Here is a 22948-nt window from a genome sequence, read left to right as displayed (position 1 = left end):
TACACACGCATGTTTTACCAACAACATTGCAAAGAAGGTGTGAGAGGATTTTGCGTTTTCTTGAAATAGGAAGAGGCTGCTCTTTTTGGTGTGCAGGGCTGTTGGGATGGTCCTTCTGGCAGGAGGAACAAGTGATGCCACTTGGCAACACCTTTGCTCTTCTTTCCTCACCTCCACCTCCTTTGCCCTCCCTCCAGGGGCTTCCCAGATCCTATGGGGCAGTTTCCTCACTCCTCAGAGGGGCACCTGGCATTCATCTTCGGAGAAGCAAGAGAACACACAGACGCCTCTGCGCCTCACCAGTTTTGGGTTCCTCTTTGGGAGACTGGGTACATGCCTCCAAGGAATCTGACCTCTGCAATCCATGCTTGCAAGATGCTCCAGCCTCAGAAAGAAAAGCTGACCCACATCATGCAGTGGGGGTTTAAAGGGGAGCCTCCAGCCCAGGACTCCTTCCCCTGCTCTCCTCTGATGGAGATGGCACTGCTGATCCAGCCAGGAGGGCTCTGAAAATGGGGTTTCCCTTGCAGAGGAGGACACCCAGTGGTGAAGAGTAGCAAGGACAGGAGAGCCAGATAAACCATGAATGGAGAGCCACCAGCTCCCACTCTCCTGCACCTGCCAGAAGGAGGCAATCAATCAGTTTATTCCTTGTGTGTGTGTGTTTCTGTGTTTGTGCACTTGGAGAAGGGTTGTTGCGGAAGACTGCGAAGGTTCAGTCCCTGCTATATCCAGGTTAGGAATGGAATATAAATTTGTTTCAGTTTGCATTTAAAAGCAGATCTATCAGATAAACACTTTCCCAAATCATGTGCAAACCGAAACACAGCTGTCCTTCAAAATTTGCACTTACCTGAATTTTTTGATAAGGTTCTCCAATCAAGCAATGTTTACAAAAATGCATTATATATGGGGAAAGTGTGTATGAAGATGAAGAGATTAGTGAAAAAGGACACACACAAAAGCATATATTAGGAGAAGCTGCTTGCAAAAAGGTGCACGGTAGTCAAAACTGCATACAAAAATGGATTCATTGGGATAAATTTGTACTAAAAATTGGACAAATTCTAATTCAAACATTTAATTCAAAAATTGCTGCAAAGTGCAAAGAACCAAAATAATGACTAGAAAAATGTAAAATCTAGAGAACCTAAAGCAATCCTTCTGTCCCCTCATCGGAAAAACTTGAGAGCTGCTGCCTGTCAGAGATGACATTATGGAGCCTGATGGACCACAGTGCCTGACTCAGTAGAAAGCAGCCTCCTAAGTGCATCTGTACCATCATTCCTTGCTATGGCCTGCTACTCCTTCTTCCAGAGCACACTAGAAGAGGTCTCAGGCCCCTTCAAGAAGCTGGAAGAGGGAAAGTTTGAGAGCTGGTGATGCTACAAGAGCTTCTGAGTAGGGAGCAAGCCCAGGAATAAGGCTCAGGGGAAGCAGACGCCTGATGGTCACTGATGAGATCCTGGAGACACAGATATGTGGTCCTATGTGAGAGGGTGCTGTAGGAAAACAGAATGGACTGGGCCTCAGGGCCCTCTCTGGAGAAAGAGCTTGGGGCCCTGTCAGGCAGCATGGGCTACTTTGCAGATGTGCCACACACAGGGTGTGCGCCCATCTCTCCCAGCACATCTTTGCATCCTCCCCCTCCCCACCACCAACCTGTCCCCTTCCACTGCTACCTGAATAGTCATCTGCAGGCTTCTCTTCCTTCAGCTTCAAGGTGCTTTCAATGTGGGTGCGGTCCCTCCTGGCAGACTCCCCGGCATCCTCCGCCTCTTCTGCAGAAAGAGCAGAGACAGAATCATGGCCTGCAGGGAAGGTATCCAGGAGGAGGAGGGCTCAGTCCCAGCTCCCAAAGGGGAAAGGAAGAGGCTTTCCATGGTGCTCATCCAGGCCTTTGGCACGCAGTGAGGTTTCCCTTGTGCAGGCATTCCTTCCCCGCCCCCAACCCTGCCTCCCAAGTGGAGCTAAGGGGCTGGCAGCTGCCGGAGGGCAATCTTCTAAATTTAGATGCTGCTGCATCCTGACTTCACAATGATGGGCAAGGCGAGGGGGTCTCTTATGACAGGAATAACCTCTGACAGTATGCCATGCAACACTTTCGGGGCCTTTCCAAATGAACTTGTTGATACACTGGAACAGAGACCATTTTAAAACCAAGTTGACTCTCCTGTCAATTGAGGTTTTATATTATAAAATGCAAAATAACTTCATCACTTGAGAGCCTAACAGAGAATTTCAGAAGACGGCATTGCAGGCCTCCTACCTAACACTTAGCATCTGGGCCACACTTCTAAGCATGTCCCTTGTTTTCTCAATGAAAGTGCTGACTTCAAATTAAAAATAAATTTTCTATGCCACTGTGGGAAAAGAATGCGTCTCAGTAAGGAATGCTGTGAAGATGGGAGACTGAAGCCCTTAAGGTGGAGACAGTGAAGATCTTAAGGTGAAGATTGAGCTATTAAGAAGACCAAGAATATTCAGGATGGCAATGCATCAACTCTGTTGACTGTTGGCATCTTACAACAATTACTGGATGTGCAATTAAAAGAGATCAGAGCTGAGATTGTTGAAATGGTGAATGGAAATGGACCAGAGAAGGATGACATGGAAAATGAAATTAAAGAAGACACAGAAGCTTTGGACAATGATTTCGATAAAGGATTGGCAGAACAGGAGAGGGAAATGGTAAAGTTGGAGGCAGCAGATTATGAAATGGATAAATCCTTCACACAGGTGTCTAGAGGAATGAAACAGCCAAATGGCAAAGTTATGATGTTGGAGGAGTGGAATGAAGCCATGGATGAAGAGATCAAGAGACATCCTGAGCTGGCAAAGATAGAATTGAGAGAGAAATGATTCTGTGCACAATTTGGAGTGAATTCAGAGTAAAAAGCTGCCAAGCCTCTGGCGCTTCTCTTGGACAAAGAATGAAAGAAGTAGAAATGGAAGGTTTTTGTTTTTGTTTTGGGATGGAAAACAACAGCAAATAGAATTAGAAGATACGGAACTGGGTGTAAATTAATATACAATAAGTAAATAACCAAAAAATATTATTTTAACATATGACCACAGTGGAGAGACTCTTGTGTAAACAAAGACAACTAATTAGAGATCTATTTTTAGACTTTTTGTGTGGAAAGGAAAATGAATGAATTTGACACATTTGGGTCTGAAGTCTGGGAAAAAATTGCTTAGCTGCAGAAGGAAGAACAGCTGGATATCCTTTTTTCTTCTTTTTATTATTATGATTCTAATCTATTATTATTTTCTATTATTATTTTAGTAGAGACATCACCTTGCCAACAAAGGTCCGTATAGTAAAAGCTATGGTTTTCCCAGTAGTGATGTATGGAAGTGAGAGCTGGACCATAAAGAAGGCTGATCGCCGAAGAATTGACGCTTTTGAATTCTGGTGCTGGAGGAAACTCTTGAGAGTCCCATGGACTGCAAGAAGATCAAACGCATCCATTCTTAAGGAAATCAGCCCTGAGTGCTCACTGGAAGGACAGATCCTGAAGCTGAGGCTCCAATACTTTGGCCACCTCATGAGAAGAGAAGACTCCCTGGAAAAGACCCTGATGTTGGGAAAGATGGAGGGCACAAGGAGAAGGGGACGATAGAGGACGAGATGGTGGGACAGTGTTCTCGAAGCTACAAACATGAATCTGACCAACCTGTGGGTGGCAGTGGAAGACAGGAGTGCCTGGTGTGCTCTGGTCCAGGGGGTCACGAAGAGTCGGACACGACTGAACGACTAAACAACAACATTATTATTTTATTTCCCTTCTCTCTCTCTCTCTCTCTCTCTCTCTCTCTCTCTGTCCTCTACTCTGGGCCACTATTGGGATTATACACACATGAAGGTGATAGTAATCAGAGAAGGGAAGATCTCCCAGGGTGGGAGACTGGAGAAGAAAGGGACGCTCCCAGGTAAGAACTGGGAGGGTCCACCCCTTTCTGTGAAAGACAAGAGTTAAACCAGGGCTTTTTCCCGACTGGAAACTCAGTTCCAGCACCTCTCAGGTGGACGCCACTAACATTATAAGAGAACAAAGGAGGAGGTCATGGTGAGTTTCGGCACCTCTTTTTCTAGAAAAATAGCACTGCTCTACTTTTAAGCTCTACTTTTGGGGAAGGACTTTGTACTTTCTTTTTATGCTTGTGTTTTCATTTAGATTGGCTTGTTTTTTATTGCAATGTATTATGAAAAAGCTATACATATGAAGAAAAATACAGCTACGCGGCAGGAAGCCCATTCACTTTCTCTGATGCAATTCACACTCCACCTCAAGAGGGGCAGGGGGTCCAGCTGCTCCCCCAGACAGTGAGAGGCTTCTTGAAGGGGCCCTTCCTGGTGCCACCCTGAAAAAGTGTGTTTGGCCACATGGTCAGACAACTGGCAGCATCCATAATTTTCAGATGCTGGGTGGAATATAACTTTCATGAAGTATAATAATGCAGCCAGTCACATGTTAATAAACAGCCCACAAAGTTTGCCACCCAGTTGTGTGACTGCAGACTAGATTCCCTTTTGTCTCATCCTCCCATCATGCCTCTGTGGTCCAAAATGCCTGTCCCAGTTCCTCCTCCGCTCCTGAACCAATTCCTTCCCATGTCACTGGGAGTCACTGGAGCCCTGCCTCCTTGCTGGGCCTGACTGAATAGGCCTGTGGTGCCAGCTGGGAGCTGAGCCCAGCCTACCCCACAAGGCAGCCGATAGCTGCAGAGAAGACTTTCCTGGTCCCCAAATAGCCACTGGATACGGCTCTGGTTACACTTTGGCATCAGCTGTGTGTTCAAGAGCAGCATTAACAAAGGGAAGCTCCTTCTCGCTTCCTGCCCCCTCCCTCAATGGCAGGTGATCAGATGAACATTCCTGGCATGGAATTTATTCCAAGGGACACCCCCTCCTGACAGTCATGCCAGCAATTAATTGCCTCTGGAGGGTTTTTCAGAACCTTACTGGTCGAAGCTGCAGGGGGCGGGAAAGGGGGCTTTCTTTGTGCAGTTGGGGGGAAAACATAGTGTGGATTTAAAATCAATGTGGTGAATCTATTTGGCTTATTTGTCAATACGCTGGAGAAAATCCCTTTGAGTTCAGGAAACCCCTCCCTCCAAGCGACAGGCCTTCAGGCAGCATGCCAGAGAATTAAAATTATTCTTAGACTTCAAGACTTCAAGTCTGTCAACCATTACTGTACAGCATCTTGTTTGCATGTTTCATTTTGTTATTATTGTTATGTAAAAATTATTATTCATGTTGCTGCTTTGCTGAATTAAAAAACCCCACAGACCATTTGACATAATAGAGATTTTGGATTTTGCATCATTATAGCAAGCTTGAACTGATTTTGCTGGTTCAGGTTTTGTATTACCGTATTTTTCCAAAATTAAGAAATTAACATTTTAAACATTCCATGTATAAGACGACCCCCAATTTTAAACTTTAAAAATTTGGGGGGAAACATAGTTTTATACATGGAAAAATACGGTATTTTCTGCAGAAATGCTGAACTGGTTGCCTCTAGACCACAACCCATACAGGACCACTTGGTAACCTACCCCATAGAGCTGAGGCTTTAGACTAGCAAAAAAGGCCCTGCAGATTTTGCATCCAACAGAAGGGGAGAAAATGTAGAAGCACATAGCAAAACAGTGAGAACACCTAGAGGGACAGAGGCCCACCACCCTTGCTTTCTTTAGATCTGCACTTAAAAATGCAAAATGCCTTTCAACCCAAACTCTTCTCCGAAGCTTCTTGGGCAGCTGCTTCTCTCCTCACTCTCACCCCTTCACTGTCCTGCGCTGGTGAGCAAAGGCATTGGGGTAGGGGGCAAAGGGGGTGGCTTGACAGCCAGGGTAGGTCTGTTGGGAATATTGTGTATGGGAGCTGTTTTATTTAGCCCTACAATATGGCACGAAGGGGGCTGGAGCCTCTTCAGGTGAACTGACCAGCGGTGGAAGTAGCTGGAGGGTTGCTGCGAGGTGCTGGGCTAGTGGCAGGCGGGGCTGGATGAGCTTGCTCAGAGGATGCCTCCTCGTGACCACTGAGGGTGTCTTCATTGCTGGGAGGAGTGGGCATTGCTTCTGCTTCACTGGGGCCTCCCTCTTGATGCTGGAGGTGGGTGTCAACCTCAGGGTCAGATGTCAGGCTGGGATCACCCATACCTTTCCCTGGGGAAGTCCCCTCTTCCCCCTCCTCTGCTCTCCCCTCTCTCTCTGATGGGGCAGGACCCTCTTCTTCTCCTCCTATTCCATGGGCCATGCCTTCTTCTCCTGCCAAGGCAGTAGCACCCTCCTCTTCAGCTTCCACTGTGCTGTCATCTTCCTGTGGCTGAGGGTCTTCTTCCTCAGCCGCATCTTTCTTAGAATTGTCTCCTTCCTCAGCTGCCTCTTCCTGAGAATTGTCTTCTTCCTTAGCCTCATCTTCCTCAGAGCTATCTTCTTCCTCAGCCGCATCTTCCTCAGAATTGTCTTCTTCCTCAGCCTCATCTTCCTCAGAATCTTCTCTTTCCTCAGACTCATCTTCATCAGAACCTTCTCCTTCTTGTAGGCTGGTATCCCCCTCCCTGGCCACTGTAGCCCCTTCTTCTCCCTCCTCCTCCTCCGAATCCTCTGCATCAAGCTGCCCGGGACCATCCGCTGTTTCCTCCTCTACTTCTTCACGGAAGCTGGTGTCCTCTCCTCTCTCTGCTTCCTCAGACTCTTCTTGCCCATCTAACATGTGGGGCTCCTGTGGCGCCCTGCCTGGTGCCCCCAAGGTGCTCACTGCAGGGGAGCCATCACTGAAGTGTCTTTCCACAGAGGTAGCTCCATCTTCACTGCCCAAGTCAGCGGTGATGTTGTCCTCCTGAGTGGAGGACGGCTCCTCTCTGGTCTTGACAGGGGGCTGAAGGAGGCTCTGGGAGGGGGCCCCACTTCCGCCTGGGGCAGCATCTTTGGCAACTCCCTCTGACTGGGCCTGCTCACTCTCTTCAGCCTCCTCTCCAGCCAAAACATCCTCCTTGTTGAGTGCGAGATATTGCTCAGGTGCTTCCCTTTGCCCTTCCGTGTCATGCCCATTGCCGGGGGCATTCTGTGGTTCAGCAACAGGGGCTTCCTTTTCTTTCAGACCCTCAGCTTCCAAGGAGCTGGTGTCCAGTTCAGCAGCTGCCTCAGTGGAGCCATCAGCACGAGGGCTTCCTTCCACACCTGTGCTGGCTTCCTCCTGGCTGTCTAAGGGCCGGAAGGGAATTCCTGTCCCAGGTGGGATGGCAGCGGTGGCAGCAGCAGCAGCAGAGTCTCCATAGAGCAGCTTCTCCTTCTCTGCCAGGCTTGGGTCTCCGGGCAACAAGCCTCCTTCGGCAAAGGTGGCAGAGTCTTCTGTGCCATCCGGGGCAGAGACTTGCAGTTCTAAATAGTCAGAACATGGTCAGTCAGTTTGATCTGTGCTCAGCCTGCCTCCCTCCTCAAAACGGCCTGCGTGGTGCACTCGGGGCACACGATTTGCACACGTGGCTCTGCATAAAGGCGCAGGCAGAGCCAGGCTGTTCCCTTTCCTATTAAAGGGATGTTGAAACTGATGCGCATTTTGAGGAGGCTTTTATAAATACATTCTTAACCCTGTCCCAACTACCAGGCTTGGAATCCAGCTTGCTTTTCTTGCTCCTATCAATAAACTGGGTGCAAACTGATGCTGGTTGGAGGGAGTATAGCTTGGGTTACACACAGGCAAACCCTGAGCAAGCCTAAGCCCCGGCCGGCTGGCCTCTCTCTCTGCTGGGCTTCCTGCCTTCCTAGGCTACAGGTACAGAAGGAGAAAAGCCAAGGAAGGAGAGGAACAGCTTGGGAGGGAGAAAGCAGCTGCCTTTAAATACTTTTTGAAGGTTTTAGCATATCCCAAAGTACCATGTAAGGCTAGGAATCACCAAACACTTTGTGTTTCCTCTCAAAGTTCATCTTCTGTGCTCCAGAGGTTTCCTGCTCTCCTTTTCCTTCTGTTGGGGGCTAAGGGAAGCTGGACAGAAAAGGAGACAGAGGCCATGGGGGTCAGTTGCCTCCTTTGCCAGCCTCACGTTTGCGTTGATGTGATGGCACGGATCCTTCCAGTAGCTAGTTTACAGTTAAGGAGTCCAAACCCACCTGCCTCTCTCTGTGTGAACCCAGATCAGTCTCTGTTGGTTGAACATGCTGGCAGGGGTACATCAGAGAGAGGCAGGGCTCTCTCCAAACAGCGCAGGCAGAGCTGAAAACGGGAACTGACTCACAAAATCTCCCGAGCCTTGTGGGATGTTTCACATGTCTGGATGCAAATGCTGGCAATGAAAGTTCTTCTTTACTGGTATTGCATCTTCCTTCTCACTCCCACTCCACAGAGCACACCCCAAATGCAGAAGAGCCCTGTTATTATTATTATTATTATTATTATTATTATTCCTTTTCCCCAAATCCGGGACTCAAGACAGCTTACACCAATTAAAAGAGCACTAACAAAATGCAAAAAGCTAAAAACATGTAAAAGTAATTAAACTCAAATAGAATTAAAATAATATAGAAAGGAAATCTATTAAAATGCAGATAGTAAAAACAGCACAGCAGTATTAAAAGCCCTTTCCTTGAAAAACCTTAGTCAGTTCCCAAAAACCTGTTGCTTCACCTGCCAACAGAAGGACATCAATGAGGGAGCCAGTCTGGCTTCTCCAGGGAGGGAGTTCAAAAGTTAACTAGGAGCAGCTACCACCGAGAAGGCCCTCTCCCGCTTCCCCACCAAGTCTGCCTGGGAGGTTAGCAGGAGCAAGAGAAGAGTACCCTCCTGAAGATCTCACAGCCTGGGAAGGGTCATTTTTTTTAAATAAAATATTTTATTAAGGATTTTCTTGTTTTACAGAAGTAAACAAGAAAGTAAGTGTAATGCCTCGTATTTTTACAAATCCATTTCATTTGTTGAGGCATTAGGGGGAGAAGAAAAAAAAAAGAAAGGAAGGAAAAAGAAAGGGGGGGTGGATGGAGGGAAGATGGATGAGGGTGGGGTCGGGTGGCGATGTTTCTATTATGCTTAATGTATGTAGAGTTTGGTGTCAGCATTACTTGTGTTCCTTTGGTGGTGAGAGAGGTTGGGGTTGGCCTAGGGTGTGATTGGCTGTGGTGATCTTTGTTTTCGTGTGTGAGTGAGGTGGGTGGGTGTTTTGGATCAGGTTAGCCATATTGATTTGTATGCTGTTGGTGGATTATTGTCATTGTCCTGTTGGGCTGTGTATGTGATAAAGGGGAGCCATACCGGGGTGAAGGCATCTTCTTCTGTTTGTCCCCGTGTCAGTATCAGTTCCAGTTTATTAGTGGTACCATACTATTTGGTACCATTGGTCCATGCTTACTCCTGACCGGTCTCCAGTGTCTGGTTATGGTGTTTCTGGCTGCTGAAAGTAGGTGGGTTATGAGTTCTTTGTGGTGTAAATGGGCATTGTTGTCTTGGAAGATGTTTAGCATGGCCAGTTCTGGGGTGATATCTAATACTTGAGGTAACCTGGACTTAAGCCACATAACCACCCTTGTTAGCTTGTGCCAGGAAAGAGACCGGGGGCCAGTGGAGCTAGTGCAACAAGGGAGTCACCTGCTCCGGTTTCTATCCCTGGCATCTCTAGCTGGGCTGGTGGACATCCTGGTGAGCCACAGCCAGGGAATCAGTGTGGACCAAAGTGGGTCAGTACAGGGCAGTTTCCTATGCTCCTAATGGCAGTTGCCCCCAGACACTGGGGCGGCCTCCCTAGTAAGCAGTGTGAACCAGTAGTTCAGGTTAGCCAATCATTTCCTTGTGTCTCGGTTGCCATTGCAGGAAAACATGAGCCGAATTCGGAACACAGCCCTTATGCCATCCATAACAGGCCTCAACTGTCCAGCTTCCCTCTTCTCCAAGTCAGGGTCCCTGCGCCAGGGAAAGTGGTGAGTGAATCTGGCCAGTATCCCAGGAGTTGTGTGGGGGAAAGAGAAGGGGTCACTTGTGCTCTCCATGAGCCTCCCACCCACCACCATTTCTTATTGACCTGAAATGGACGCTTGGAATTCAGCAGACCTCCATTGAAAACAGCAGCAAGTTAGAGGGATAATTCTCCCTCCACACCTGATGGCAGGGGGCAGGTCCCATTTGCCCATGCAAAGCTTTTCCTTTGTGCAGGGTATGTAGCTGAAGGCCACCCACCCCTGTCACTGGGGGAAGGCCCCAGGCCCCAAGCATTGGCCAGCCTCTTTGAAAGGCTTTGGAATCATCAAATCATCAAATGGAAAAGTTGGAAGGAACCCCAAGTCCAACCCCCAGCAATGCAGGAATCTCAACTAAAGCATCCATGGCAGGTGGCCATCCAACCTCTGCTCAGAAACCTCCAAGGCAGAAGGCTGCCTCTCTTATATTAGAATATAAAAGGCACAACACCACGGTGTAAACATCTTGGCTGTGCTTTGCTTTTGCTTATTAGAGAGACCTTGGCTGCTTCAGTGTGCGCCCAAATGTGAAAGGGATGCCCTCTGACCATCATAGGTCCATGGTTCTTCCCAGGAAGTGTCGCTCCTCACCCACCCCGCCCACCAAAGCTTTGCCCAGGAAGAGGTTGTGGGGATGATTGCAGGGGGAGCCATGGGGCTCAGACCTGTACATGGAAAGACCTGGGGCATTTGCCCAGAGGCAGGTGAGCTGGGGTGCTTTGGAACTAAACAAAGGGCAGAACCTCAGTGGTTGGTTCCCTATAGAGACCTGAGGAGCTCCCTTGGGGGGCTGGACTCAGGTGGGAGCTCCTGGCCCCTCACTTCCTGTGACCTTCACGGCCTTATATAAAGAGCCCTCCTTGCCCTCGCTGGCCCCAAACTGGAGGCCTCCAACTATATCGAGCGCTGAATTCTGCTGACCTGCAGATAGTTAAGGGGTGTTTGCTCTGCAGCAAAACGGGCTGAAGGTTATGGGCTTAACACCCAAGCAGGCTCCCTCATCGGCTAAAAATACCACCGGCAACTGGGTGGCGGGTGCTGCCGCTGCTGCTACAAACCACAGAAACTCCCTTCATGGCTCCTGCCCCTGCCTCCCCGTCGCCCCCACAACACAAACACCGCCACAGAGAAAGGTCTTGGAAGTGTCTCCATGGAGAGGAGCCCAGCAGGACTTTGGATGTAGGAGAGGGGCCTCATTCCTTTCCCTGTGGGTGAGGGGCAGAGGCTGTGGCAGTGGCAGGCTGGGTGGGGGCAGGAGCCCCTCCAACGCATCGCACAAGCCTGCTGTAAGCTGACACCCTGGGATGCCTCTTGGACATGCCATACAGTACTGTATGCGTGCCGCACTAAGGGAGCCGAGGACGCCGAGAGCCGCCGAGAGCACGTCAAGAATGCCGAGTCTGCTGTGGCAGGGCAGATTCCAGCCCAGGACCTGCAGGAGGAAGTGGTGACGGAGCCTTCTGGGTGGCAAAGTCGCAAGCAACAAAATATCTCTGTGGCCTAGGAAGCAAAGGATGTCCAGGGCCAAGCCTCAGGCACACGTACCTATCCCACCAAATGGCAGCAGGCAGAGCAGCAGCCAGGTGAACCAGAGAGGGACGTCCTGTCAGCCGGCAGGCAGCTACCTAGACACCTCATGCCAAGATTTCGGCTGCAGGCACATGACTCCAGGGTTTGCCCAAACAGAACCCCCCAAGAGCAAGCCACAGCCCTCCACGGGCTCTCTCTGACATGATGCCATTAACCTGGCCATCTAAAAACTAATGAAACAGTGGCTCAGCCTAGAGAGCAGACTTTTTCCAGGCATTGTAACCGACTACCCCCAACAGAGCTGCGACGGGAGAGGAAGCGGGGTGCCCACCTAATGCCCACACAAGGCAGGGCTACGATGAACGAAGAGGGCAGAGAAGAGGACGCCAGCCCTCCACAGCAAGCTAGAAATAATGTGTGATGTTTGCCCCATAATAGAGCAGGATGGCCATAGCTCTTGTCCCACCTGCAACTGCCCCTCCAGAAGGTCCTCTGCTCCCCCAACCACCAGCTGCCCTCTGTGGGGCTTCCAGATAACTCTGCTCTGGCCACTGCTCCCCTCCTGTCAGGACCAGCAGCCAACCTGGCCCCTTGGAGGGTCCTTGGGGGTCCTTCATCTGAGCGCAGTGCTCCCTCTGCAGTCAGCCCATCACCCTCACAAGGTCAAAGGCCCACCTGTGATGGGGAAGCAAAAGGGAGTTTCCCACCTGTCCCTGTTGCTGTTTTGACAGCCCCGCAAAGTGGTGTCTGCTCTTCCCTGTGTGATTCCTGCCTGCTGGGCCTGGCTGTTACCCTTCCTCCTCGTCCTTCATTTTCTCAGAGAACCCGCACTCCCTCCATGCCTGCGGAGGTGGAAATCCCTTGCCTTCTGGGCACTCCCAGCACCTGACAGGCTCTGAGCCAAACCTCTGGCCCTCTTCCCACCCTGCCTCTGGCAAGAGGCCCTGCTTGCTGTCTGCAGCCCTGGGAATGCTGGAAGCCCCATCCCTCCAGAGAAGTGGTGAGGCCGCTGGGCACGTGGAGCATGGTTGGCTGGCAGAGAGCTCTGCTTTGCTCTGCAGTCTTCACCATGCAAGCCTGGCAAGTTTTAGGCCGACTTGAAATGTGTGCTGGAACCCAGAGCTTTGGGCCACTTTGGCCAGTGTCATCCACCCTGATGAGAAGCCAGCTGCCACGCAAGAAGAGGGACACTAGCCGCCACCCCAGCAGCAACCAGGACCCCCAGGGGTCCTTCCCCTGGAGTTGCTGGCTGGTTGGGGGTCCCAGCATGGCAAGGCCTGCAGCTACTCAGCCTCAGGGTCAGGACTCCCACCCTTCTGTTTTGGTTTGGACAACAGGACAGAGCAACCCCAGAGGCACTTGCAGAGAGCTGAAGAGCCAGGACTCTGCTCTGCACTCGGTGCCCACCAGGCAGCCATTGCAAGCCCCCCTTTTTCCCTCTCCAAGATAATAGAACCACAGACTTGTAGAGTGGGAAGGGACCCCAAGGGTCATCTAGTCCAACCCCCTTCAATTTAGGAAACTCAGCTAAAGCATCCATATCAGATGGCCATCCAACCTCTGAGGGAATCTACTCCATTGTCCAACACTTCTTCCCCTGATAAAGCTCTTCCTAATATTTACTCAGAATGCCCTTCCTTGCAAGTTGAATCCATCTATTTGGGTCCTCCTCTCTGGAGCAGCAGGAAGCAAGCTTGCTCCATCTTTCACGGGACAAGATATTTGAAGATGGCTCTCCGTACCTCATGGTCCTTTACTGCGAGGCGAAGGGAGTGGGAATAGCTGGTCTTGTTCAGAACAATAGTGAACCAGTGAGTGTAAACCTGCCTGGGATGCACGTGCTTTTGCTTTCAGCATTCACACATAGCACACGGGCATTCAGCAATGTCCCAGGTTAAAAAGAAGACCCCGGTCCTGCCGACTTCTGGGAAACTGCAGCAGCCAAGACGCACCCTCTAGTGGCCAAATGCAGAGTGGCGGGAGGCCAAGGAATGTAATGCTGGATCCCCGCAAGTCCCGAATCAAAGGTGCAAACTTTTGAGCAGCATAGATCTGCACTGTTGCCTGGCAAAGTGAAATCATTCCTGGCTCCCACCCTGGTTCCTCCTAGCCTCTGAAAATAGCCCAGCTCTAAACCTGCTATCGCTCCTCTTTTCTTCAGTCCTCCAGAATGGCTGCTGCTTTGAAGAGTGGATGGTCTGCACACCTGGTTAAATGCCCAGCTGGCTGCCCAAACAAGAAAGGCATTTTCCTTGCCTGGAGAAAGTTACCAGGAGAGAACACACACAATACACACCCCTTCTCTGTGCTGCGGCTGCACTGCTGGCACATCCTTTGGTGAGCAGTTAGGCCTCCAAAGGGGCAGGCAGGTCGCCAAGACTTACCCCTGGGCACAGGCAAAATGTGAGGTTGTTTTGAAATCCGAGATATTTGATCCCCACATAGAACAGCTGCATATTCCTGCATTGCAGGAGGTTGGACTACATGATCCTCAGGGTCCCTTCCAACTCTACAATTCTGTGATTTAATTCTTTTAAGAGATACCACACCTTTTTAATAACTGTTTGATGGCCTTGCTGCTGTAGGCTGCTAAATACTGGAGATTTTGGGTGAAAGATTTAAGAGAAGGTACAGAGAGAGGAGGAGAAAGAGAGACACATATATATAGAGAGAAAGAGGACATTGGGGATATATCTGTAGAATAGGGCACAGTCGGCCCTATTAGTGCAATGAAGGACACCTTTCATGAAGTTCCCACAATGGTCTCATATTCCAAAAGTAAATGAAGTCGCATAGCTGCTCCACTACACAGAGAGGTTTGCGTTGCAGATGGTGTGTGCAAATTTAGGGACCTTGTGAAAGCATGCAACCCCCCCCCAAAAAAAAACCTATTAGTGATTACTTCTATGATGCTCACTTTTCTGTGCTAGCTGTGGGCAATCTTAAAATGAAAATATGCAGGGAAAGGGCCTGCTGGGTGATTGTAAGCCAATGCAAGAAGGAAATGCCACATGACTATCTCAGCTGGAGTATTGCTGCAGGAAAGGAACGAATGTCCCCATCATATGCACGTCTGCAGCTATTGTAAGGGGGGCAGAGGAGAGGAGGCAATGGTCCCTAAGAAAAAGCAGGCTCTTTCATGCTGTAGAAGAGAAAGGTTGTAAGTACCACTTGTTGCATTGGCACATCCGTCTCCTTGGCTTATAATATTTGAAACCTTTTATTGTTTTCTAAAGAACAAATTAAAAAGAAGTGTTCTCAGGTTCCAGTGAAGCTGGTGGTGACCTTGGGTTGTGTGATTCTGCCCTGTAGCTGTTGCTGGGGATGGAAGAGACACAAGGCAAACCTGATCCTTGCGTGAGGAAAGGGCAAAGTTCAGTTCCTCCAGGAGGCTGAGCCTTTGTCTCCCTGACTCTGGAAGAGAGGGAAATGGGCCAAATATCTGGAAGGATGACCTCACCCTCCCAAAAGCACTCTTGGTGGCTGCCACAGGCTGAACCTCCAAATCCAGCAATGTCCCTTGCTTGGGAGCAGTGTAAAATACTCATACGTTAGAAGGAAATCAAGGGGGATACTGTATTTCAGTGCAAGTTGCAGTTTGGGGGGTGGCACTTTCCTCTCTGGAAAGCCAGCTCAGCTCTGCCAGATGCAGCCTGCTGGCTGATGGACAATGGCAGAACCATTGCTTGAAGTGAAACTCTGGGGGATCCTGTTTAGTTTTCCTTGTAGATAAGAACACTGAGAGCACACTGGTTGGCCAGGATGCCACCGGCCAGTAGCTTCCCCATGCAAAAGAGATGCCTGCAGAATGGGGAAGCAGGAGGCGCCTGGCGGAAATTCTGCCTCCTGTTCTCCTGGGACTTTGGGATCACAGCTGCTGGCTTTGATCACTGGCTGATGTTCACACATTCTCATTGCCAGCTAGCCAGAATCCTGTTAGCACTAGTAGGGTCCAGCTCTCTTGACTTTTGCCTTACAGGCCTCACCCTCCAAAAGTACTCTGGTTGCTAGAGAAAGGTAGTGCCAGAAAGTGCCCCAATTCTTCCACACAGCACAGACCCCACCTTCCTTGCTTGGGTACATCAATGACAAGGGGGGGGGGACTTTGTTTGTTCCATGCACACACCCAAAAAGCAGTTCTTACCAACCCCAAATCCTGCAACGATCCAGTCTATTTACATTGACTCATTCCCTGTGGTTCAGAATATGAAGAGGAAGGGCATGGAGAAGCACCCAAGTTAGAAACTTGCTTCTTCTCTTTCATCCAAGAGGAGCTGCAATCCGCACCGAGGCTCTCATGATGAAGTCACACAGCTCCTGTTTCTCCTGAGTGGAAACTGTTGGACCATCCCAGCAAGGGGAGGGAGGGAGGGAGGGAGGGAACGCAGGTGCTGTGGAAAAGAGCTCCTGCACAAGCAGCAGCAGCAGAGAGCGGACAAGGGTCCAGGCTCCCCACTGCCCAGTCTCTCTCTAGGGCCCTGCCTGGCTGCCACCCCCCTTACAGGCTCTCCCTCCCGCAGACTCGGCAGGCTTGACTGAGCACCTGCAGTGCGGCCTCTAAACCTCAGTAAAAGAAACCTGGGAGCCCTGGACTTCTTCGCAGCCATGCCAAGGCCCCAGCGCTTATTACTGGCTGTGGCTGGGTAACCCCAGGCGGGATAAATATAGCTCCCTTGTGCCTGCTGGGCTGCTCAGGTTCCATTGACTGGTCTCTGCAGACATCCTCTGCAGCTTGAGGGTGAGGGTGGCAGCCAGCTGCAAACTTGTCTGCAACACAGGAGGTTCCTGGACTTGGGCTGCATCACAAATGCACCTCCCGCTTCAATTTCCGACTGCCTTCCAGTCAAGCCCCCTCACCCCTTTCCTTTTGAGACCTCATTGGGCTTCCGAGTTACTATGCAAGGAAATCAATGGTCAGAAGTGCATTGGGCCTAGCCGAGGGGCGGGGGGGCAGCTACCCCCCTAGATCAACAATAGAAATATTAAACTAACTGACCAATCACTTCGGTTCTGCCCCCCCCCCCGAACAAAAATCCTGGCTATGCCCATGCACCTGGGTGAAGGTAAAACCCAATTGAGCAGCTGAAAAGGGCAGAGAAGTTGGCAGGCGATGGAAGAAGCCATCTTCTTCTGCAAGAAGGTGGGAAAGAACAAGCTCAGAGGCAGAGATGAGTGAGCAATCCCACCAGACACTGCTGGGCTCCCATCATCTTCTCTGGCCAGGGCTGGTGGGAGTCACAACTGCCACCACAGGTGGGCTGCATTTGGCCAGGAATGTGACCTCCCAGCAGAAAATGAAGTCAAACAAGACCAGAAAGGACCTTGAGTCAACAGGGAGAGCGGATACAGCCAGGCGGAGGAGGATGGAACTGCTGACAAAGACCCTCCAAGAACCTGAAAGTCACAGCAGCCTCTGAAATACAGGCAGGGAGCGTTTTGCCAGAACCAAGGGAGAGAGCAAAGTCTTCGCTGCCCTTCCTGCCTCAGCACCAGAGGAACTGGGAAGCGGCACCTCAGGCCCATCTCCTCCCAATACTCCACAAACGATGCACAAGACTTCCTCGGAAGGGAAACTCAAAACACAACAACTAGGAACAGAGAACGGTGCAAACCTGGACTCCGCTCCATCAGACTCAAGCCAAAGGCAAGGCTGGCTGGCTGGCTTGCCAGGGGGGTCAGGCACGGAGCAGGACCACTGGGGTACTCACTGGGGAAAGCGAGGCTGCTGTTGGCTGGAGGGGGAAGCCCAGGAGCCCACCCCCAATCGCACCAGGAAAGAAGGCAGCTTTGGCCCTTCATCTTCATTTCATCCCCTCTCACCTCCCCACTGTCTGCAGAAGCGGCAGGCCAGGTAATGCAGGTAGCTCAGGTAGGGCAGCCCCCCCACCTCCATCCCTGCAGCTGGAGGGCCACAGGCGTTTATTCCTTGAAAACATTCCTTAAGTGCCTCTCATCAAACAATTCTAGGGCTCTGAACAAAGTGTGAATAAAATCAATTCACACAGCATATAAATACAATTTCAAGCCAACAATTAAGCATAACGAAATACAGCAAGACAAAAACCAACCCTAAAAGCTAAAGACAGGATAAGCACGGTTCTGAAAACACCCGTCTACTATCCAAAACACAAGCAAACAGGGAGGTCTTCGTGGGACACCCAAAAAAATGGCACTCCTGTGCAGGGCAAGCCAGTTCCATACAGAAGGGCATTCTAAAGCCAGGATGCCAACCCAGAAGGCCATCTCCGCCCCCCAAGGGTATTCCTGGGAGCAAGACGGGGCCTCTCAAGAGCATTTCACTGGCCTGGGAAGAGGCCCTGCCAGCCTTCCTGCCAGCCCTCAGCCCCTCAACAGGCCCCCAAGCCAGGGGCACTCAGGACTCAGCCCTGAAAGCTGTTTTCAATATACAGACAAGGGCAAAATGGGCTCAGCCAGTGTGACCTGATGGCACACCCCAAGATACCGAGGGGAGAATAATCTGGGATACAGAAAACCCAGGGGGAGAATGAAAGAGCTGGTCCTCATGGGTGCCTGGTCTTGCTTCTCTGCTCCACCTGGGCTCCAGCTGCAGGTGAGCATCAGCTCAGGTCTTGGCTCAGATGCAGACACCAGGGTCACCAAGAAGCTCTGTGTGCCCTTTGCCCACTTCCAGAGCCCACAAGATAGCAGGAACCTTTGCCAGGGGGCAAAGAGAGGGTCACCATCAAGCTCTAGAGCAGATTCCAAACCAGGTGCAATTTGGGGGCTCAACGTGTTTGTGTGTGTGTGTGTTCTACAAGGTCCAGCAGAGCCATAGCAAGGGCGCCCCGTGCCCCACAAAAAGTAGGAGGGGAGGGGATCCCCAGCCCCCCACTAGTCCCTTTTGTTCTTGAGAATGACAAAGGATGTCCTTAAAAGGAGGCAAATCCGCAGCCCTGGCTCCTCCGTGACAGTGCGAGGAGGCAGCAGCTGAGCTGGCCATGGCAGGGAGGGGGCTTGGGGGGGTCCAGTTACACGCCTGTTTCCATACTTAGCCATCCTGTGGCAGCTGGGCATATAGCGTCCAGCCTGAGAGACCAAATTAACTCAAGGGCAACCAAGGGGAACGCTGGCAGGCGGGCACACACTCTCTCCACCGACAGGTCCCCAAAAGAGGGGGGCAGCTGAAAGCACCACGAGGGCACAGCACAGCAGTGGCAGGATGCCCGTCTCAGAGCCAACCTTCTACTCTGGTGCGGAGAGAAGCCAGCCAGTCACCTTCTCTTTCCACCAGTGCAGGCCAGGTGGCCCAGCAGCAAGTCCACACTGCAGCTGTCCTCAGGTGGCTCCTTGGGCACTGGCAGGGGGTGGTGAAGGAGGCCTGCCAGCTTTGCCCCCCCTCCAACCCTCCCTCTCCAGAGGCAGCATGCCTGGCTGGCTCCCAGGGGGACAGGCTGAAAGGCACCCACATCCTCCTGCACACCCACCCGGCCCCTGCCTAACGCTGCCAGGGCCACCCACAGCCTAGAGATTCTGTGCCACCAAGCTGTGGCCCATTACAAGGGGGGGAGGGCAGAGCGGAGGCCAGGGGTGCAGGAGGGAGACCCGGGAGGGGACAGGGCGAGCCTCTTACCTGCCCGCGCCCCAAGGAGCAGGATCGGGGCCACGCAGCAGCAGAAGAGCCTCAGTCCATGCATGGTGGTGGCCTGGAAGTGCCTCTCCGTCCACCCCTCTGTCTCTGCCGCCGAGGCTGTGGAGCAGGCAGCTGGCCGGCTGGGCTGCAGTGGGGCCTGCACAGATGGTGCCTGGAGCTGGACTGCCCGAGGCCCCTCCCTGCCCGGCCACTTCAGGCCCCCGTGTCAGTCACCCAGGAGGCGCAGCCAGGCCCAAGTAGGGAGAGGGGAGGAGCAGCAAGCAGGCAGACGGATCCTTACAGCTGAAGCAGGCCATTGCCATTCTGGCCAGCACCAGTGGGGCACAGTGGCTAGGAGTCCTGGGCTATGGGTTGGGAGACACCACGGGTTGAACCACCCACTTAGCTAAGAAGCTCACAGGGTGTGAAGTGGCAGCAGCAGCGGCCACCTTTTCCCTCTCTGCCTCGCAGGGTTGTTGTGGGAACTCAGTGAGGACCCCGGAGAGACCAGGGTTCCAATCTCAACATGAAACTCCTTTGGTGACTTGAGGCCAGTCACTGTCTCTCAGCCTCTCCTACCTCGCAGGGCTGTTGTGAGGATTAAATGCAGAAGGGGAGAACCCTGTTCATGACCTTGAGCTCCGTGGAGAGAAAAAGGCCGTCTATTCATGCAATTAAGAGATAAGCAAGTGGCCAGTTCTCCTCATGCCGACTACGCCAAGGAGACAGGGGAAGGAGCTGTTTGAGCAAACCAGGGGTGGCCCCTGAGAGAGCCAAGGAGGCTCCTCAGCCTGGTGTGCTCAAGACAAGGAGCAGCAAGCCTGTGCCCGCCTCCCCAGCAGATGCACCTGCCGGTTGTCCCACTCTATAGATTCTTGTTGGCATCCGTCTTTCTCAAGAGACAAGGGGTGCGCCTCTGGGGGTGAAGCCAAACTGCTGCATTGGGGCAGCACCAAAGTGACCTCTGGGGTGCAAGCATATGGGGGGTCCCGGGCTGCCCAGACAACAAGACCCCCCTCTTGGCTGCACTGATGGGATCCAAAGGAAAACAGAGCAAGACGTTTGGCACCTGCTTGGCTGCTGGAGTTGCCAGGAGGAGGAATACAAGGCACCATCCAACTCTGGATTTATGTGGGTTTTCCTCCTGAGTCTTTTCTTCTCCCAAAGATATCCTGCAAGGCAGCAGAGGGTTAGGATTAGAGTTTTCCTTCTCAGGTGGGTGAGGCCCATCTGCCCCTCACTTCCCTCTACAGCAGAAGCTGCCTTCCTGGCCACAGGACCCACTCTTGGTCTTATCCGCGCAATCGGGCAGAGCCTGTCTTCACATGCAAGGGAATACATACATGCATGCATGTGTGCTGATATACCCTGGGACCCAACAGCAGAAGAGGCCAGGCAGCTGGAGACAGTCCTGGAGAAGATGTGGCACTTCAAGCGAGTGACTCTGGCCGCCTTCCTTAGTCCTGGGCACACGCTGGGCATCCTTCAGGAAGCAAGCAGCTGCTCTCCATCAGCCCCAGCTGGATGCCTGCCTCTTCCTTGGCTCATCTGTGTGGCTTTTCCAGTGCAACACCCCACTACCGCTGCCACCCCCATTTCCCTCCTGCCTTTCTGGGTGGTGGGCCTGTTTGTGTCCTCTCCGCACAGAAATCCATTTCCACACAGAGCATGAGCTGCACAGCCCCTCGGACGTCGTTCAGGGAGTCCTCTCTGGGCTCTCTTCCCAGGATTTAAGTAACAGCATGTGGGAAAACTGGGGTGGAGGTGGGGAGAGAAGCAGGTGCCCCCCTCCACCCACCCCCCATGCCAAAAGAAAAAGAGAACACTACCAGGTGGCAGGCTTGGCTCATCACTGCATGATGCACGCTTGAACATTGGCACGATGCTCCTTACCTTTGTTTCTCACACTATGAAGACCTCTGGAACTGTGGGCCAAAGGATTTCTGCCCAGCCACTGGCCAGTCCCTCCTGTGCCACCCTTGAGCTAGTGAGCAGCCTTCAAGGGGGTGGCCCCATCAGAAGAGGCACCCCAGGGCTCCCCATGCAAGTCACGTGTGAGCGAAAGATTCCATCAACGGTGTCGCCAAAAAAAATTACACATCCCTTGGGAAGACAGGCCAACTAATATCAGTGTACTGGCAGAAGCAAAGATCACCCGTGTTGAAGCAATGATTCTTCAACATCAACTTCGTTGGACTGGTCATGTGCAGATGCCTGATGATCGTCTACCAAAGCAACTACTAAATTCCGAACTTAAAAATGGAAAGTGCAATGCTGATGGTCAACAAAAGAGAGTTAAAGACTGTCTCAAGGCAAATCTAAAAAAATGTAGTATAAACACTGACAACTGGGAAACACTGGCCTGTGAGCGCTCCAGTTGGAGACCAGCCTTGACCAAAGGTGTCACGGGCTTTGAAGACACTCAAACTCAGGACGCAAGGGAGAAACGTGCTAAGAGGAAGGCACACTTGGCAAATCCACACCGTGATCAACTATCACCTGGAAACCAATGTCCCCACTGTGGAAGGACGTGTGGATCCAGAATTGGCCTCCACAGTCACTTACAGACTCATTGTTAGAACCGTGTTTATGGAAGACAATCTTACTCGGCTACGAGGGATCGCCAAAGAAGACGTGCACTTGAGACAAGGAAACCTCCTGGCCTCTCCTGGCATACACTAGACCAAAAGGCAGTCACAGGTCCCCAGAAGGAGACAGAGGGTATTCCTTTGCCCTATAGTTTCATGAAAGAACTTAAAAATCTTTAAAACTTGCTGGGCTGTCACCTAGACCTCTTTCAATGCCTGTGTCCTACACAGGGTTGGCGTTTTGGAATGTCTCCCTCTGGTGGGAAACCCGGAAATTGCAGACAAATTAACTCAATTCTAAGCACAACCAAATTAGAGTGAAGTATTCAAGCGAGCCCGGTATTGTAGGGGTGTCTGCCTGTGCGTGCATTTTTTGCTTCTCGGCTGTTCTAACTTGCCTTGCACCCTCCTTCCAGGACTGTGAGGTGTCCTCTTGTAGCAAACAGATACAGGGCAAGTGAGCTGCTCTGAACAGTGGGAGCCCAAGTGGTTCCAGCGCCAGAGTCCAGGTGAGAGCCCCCTCCCAAGCACAGGTGCTGCCATTGTTTGTTTTCAGACCCAATTCAAGGTGCTTGCATTTCTGTTCAAAGCCCCAAATGACTCAGGCCCCAAATACCTGCAAGGCTGCCTGCTTCCCTACACTCTCTCAAGTGCCGAGACTGGTAAAGGGGGCCCTCTTGGTTGTTCCTCCACCCTCTGGGGCTTGGGGGTGGCTGCCCAGGAGGAGAGGCCTTCTCTGTGGTGGCCCTTGAGCTGTGGGACTCCCTCCCCACGGTGCCATCCCTGGCACCTTCATTGCACAACTTCTTGCCTTTGACCCTTGAGTTGTCATGTTTTTACAGCTCACCTTATTTTTAGGTGATTGCAAGTTGCTTTGCACTGTTTTCAATATTGTACTTTCCTATCAATGTTTCTTAATTTAAGGGTGTATCGGATATTGGTGGGGGAGGACACTGTGATCCTTCTGGGGTAAGTTTGTCCACCTTTGGTCCCCACCCTGTCCTCCCTCCCCTATGGCTCCTAGAAGCCATCAGCACGTGACAGTGGCCACAATCCTGGCATGGCTTCGGCTAGCTGGCTCAACCAGGTGAGGGGAGCCGCTGGGTCTCAAAACCTAGGACTTTTCCTGCATGCAAAGACGACAAGCCATGGCAGATGAAGCAGACGAGACCAAGAGAGAGCTGAGATTCTAAACCTCTGCTGCCTTGCAAGGACATTATTGGGAAAAGAAAAGGCTAAGGAGTACATCCCACAGAAATAGAGTCCCTAAGACGGCTGG

The 22948-nt window shown here is 51.5% G+C and overlaps 1 protein-coding gene and 1 long non-coding RNA gene across 9 annotated transcripts in view; one reads left to right on the top strand and one right to left on the bottom strand.

Annotated features, from left to right (window-relative positions):
• The window catches only part of SRL (sarcalumenin), a 28050-nt gene extending 8737 nt beyond the window's left edge, over positions 1-19313 (bottom strand). For 2 of the 6 annotated variants that reach the window (XM_083413401.1, XM_083413402.1), the window contains exons 1-4: positions 19082-19299; positions 6464-7398; positions 5959-6403; positions 1683-1781 (exon numbers count right to left, since the gene is read on the bottom strand). In XM_083413401.1, the coding sequence (XP_083269527.1) occupies positions 1683-1781; positions 5959-6403; positions 6464-7398; positions 19082-19145 (1543 nt within the window). In that variant the 5' untranslated portion in view covers positions 19146-19299. Of the gene's footprint in view, positions 1-1682; positions 1782-5958; positions 7399-19081 lie in introns of all 6 variants that reach the window. The other 4 variants (XM_083413404.1, XM_083413405.1, XM_083413400.1 and 1 more) reach the window with 3 other exon arrangements.
• Positions 1-22948, top strand: part of LOC310664561 — a 42314-nt gene that overhangs the window by 13158 nt on the left and 6208 nt on the right. The window contains exon 3 of one of the 3 annotated variants that reach the window (XR_014504948.1): positions 9818-9924. The exons of 1 other annotated variant lie outside the window; for it this stretch is intronic. This is a non-coding gene — a long non-coding RNA (uncharacterized lncRNA). Of the gene's footprint in view, positions 1-9817; positions 10379-22948 lie in introns of those variants that run through there. One more of the 3 variants, XR_014504949.1, reaches the window with a different exon arrangement.

This window comes from Podarcis tiliguerta (genome assembly GCF_965153285.1).
Source record: "Podarcis tiliguerta genome assembly, chromosome: 14".
Taxonomy (NCBI): Eukaryota; Metazoa; Chordata; class Lepidosauria; order Squamata; family Lacertidae; genus Podarcis; species Podarcis tiliguerta.
This window is presented reverse-complemented; position numbering and strand designations above follow the sequence as displayed.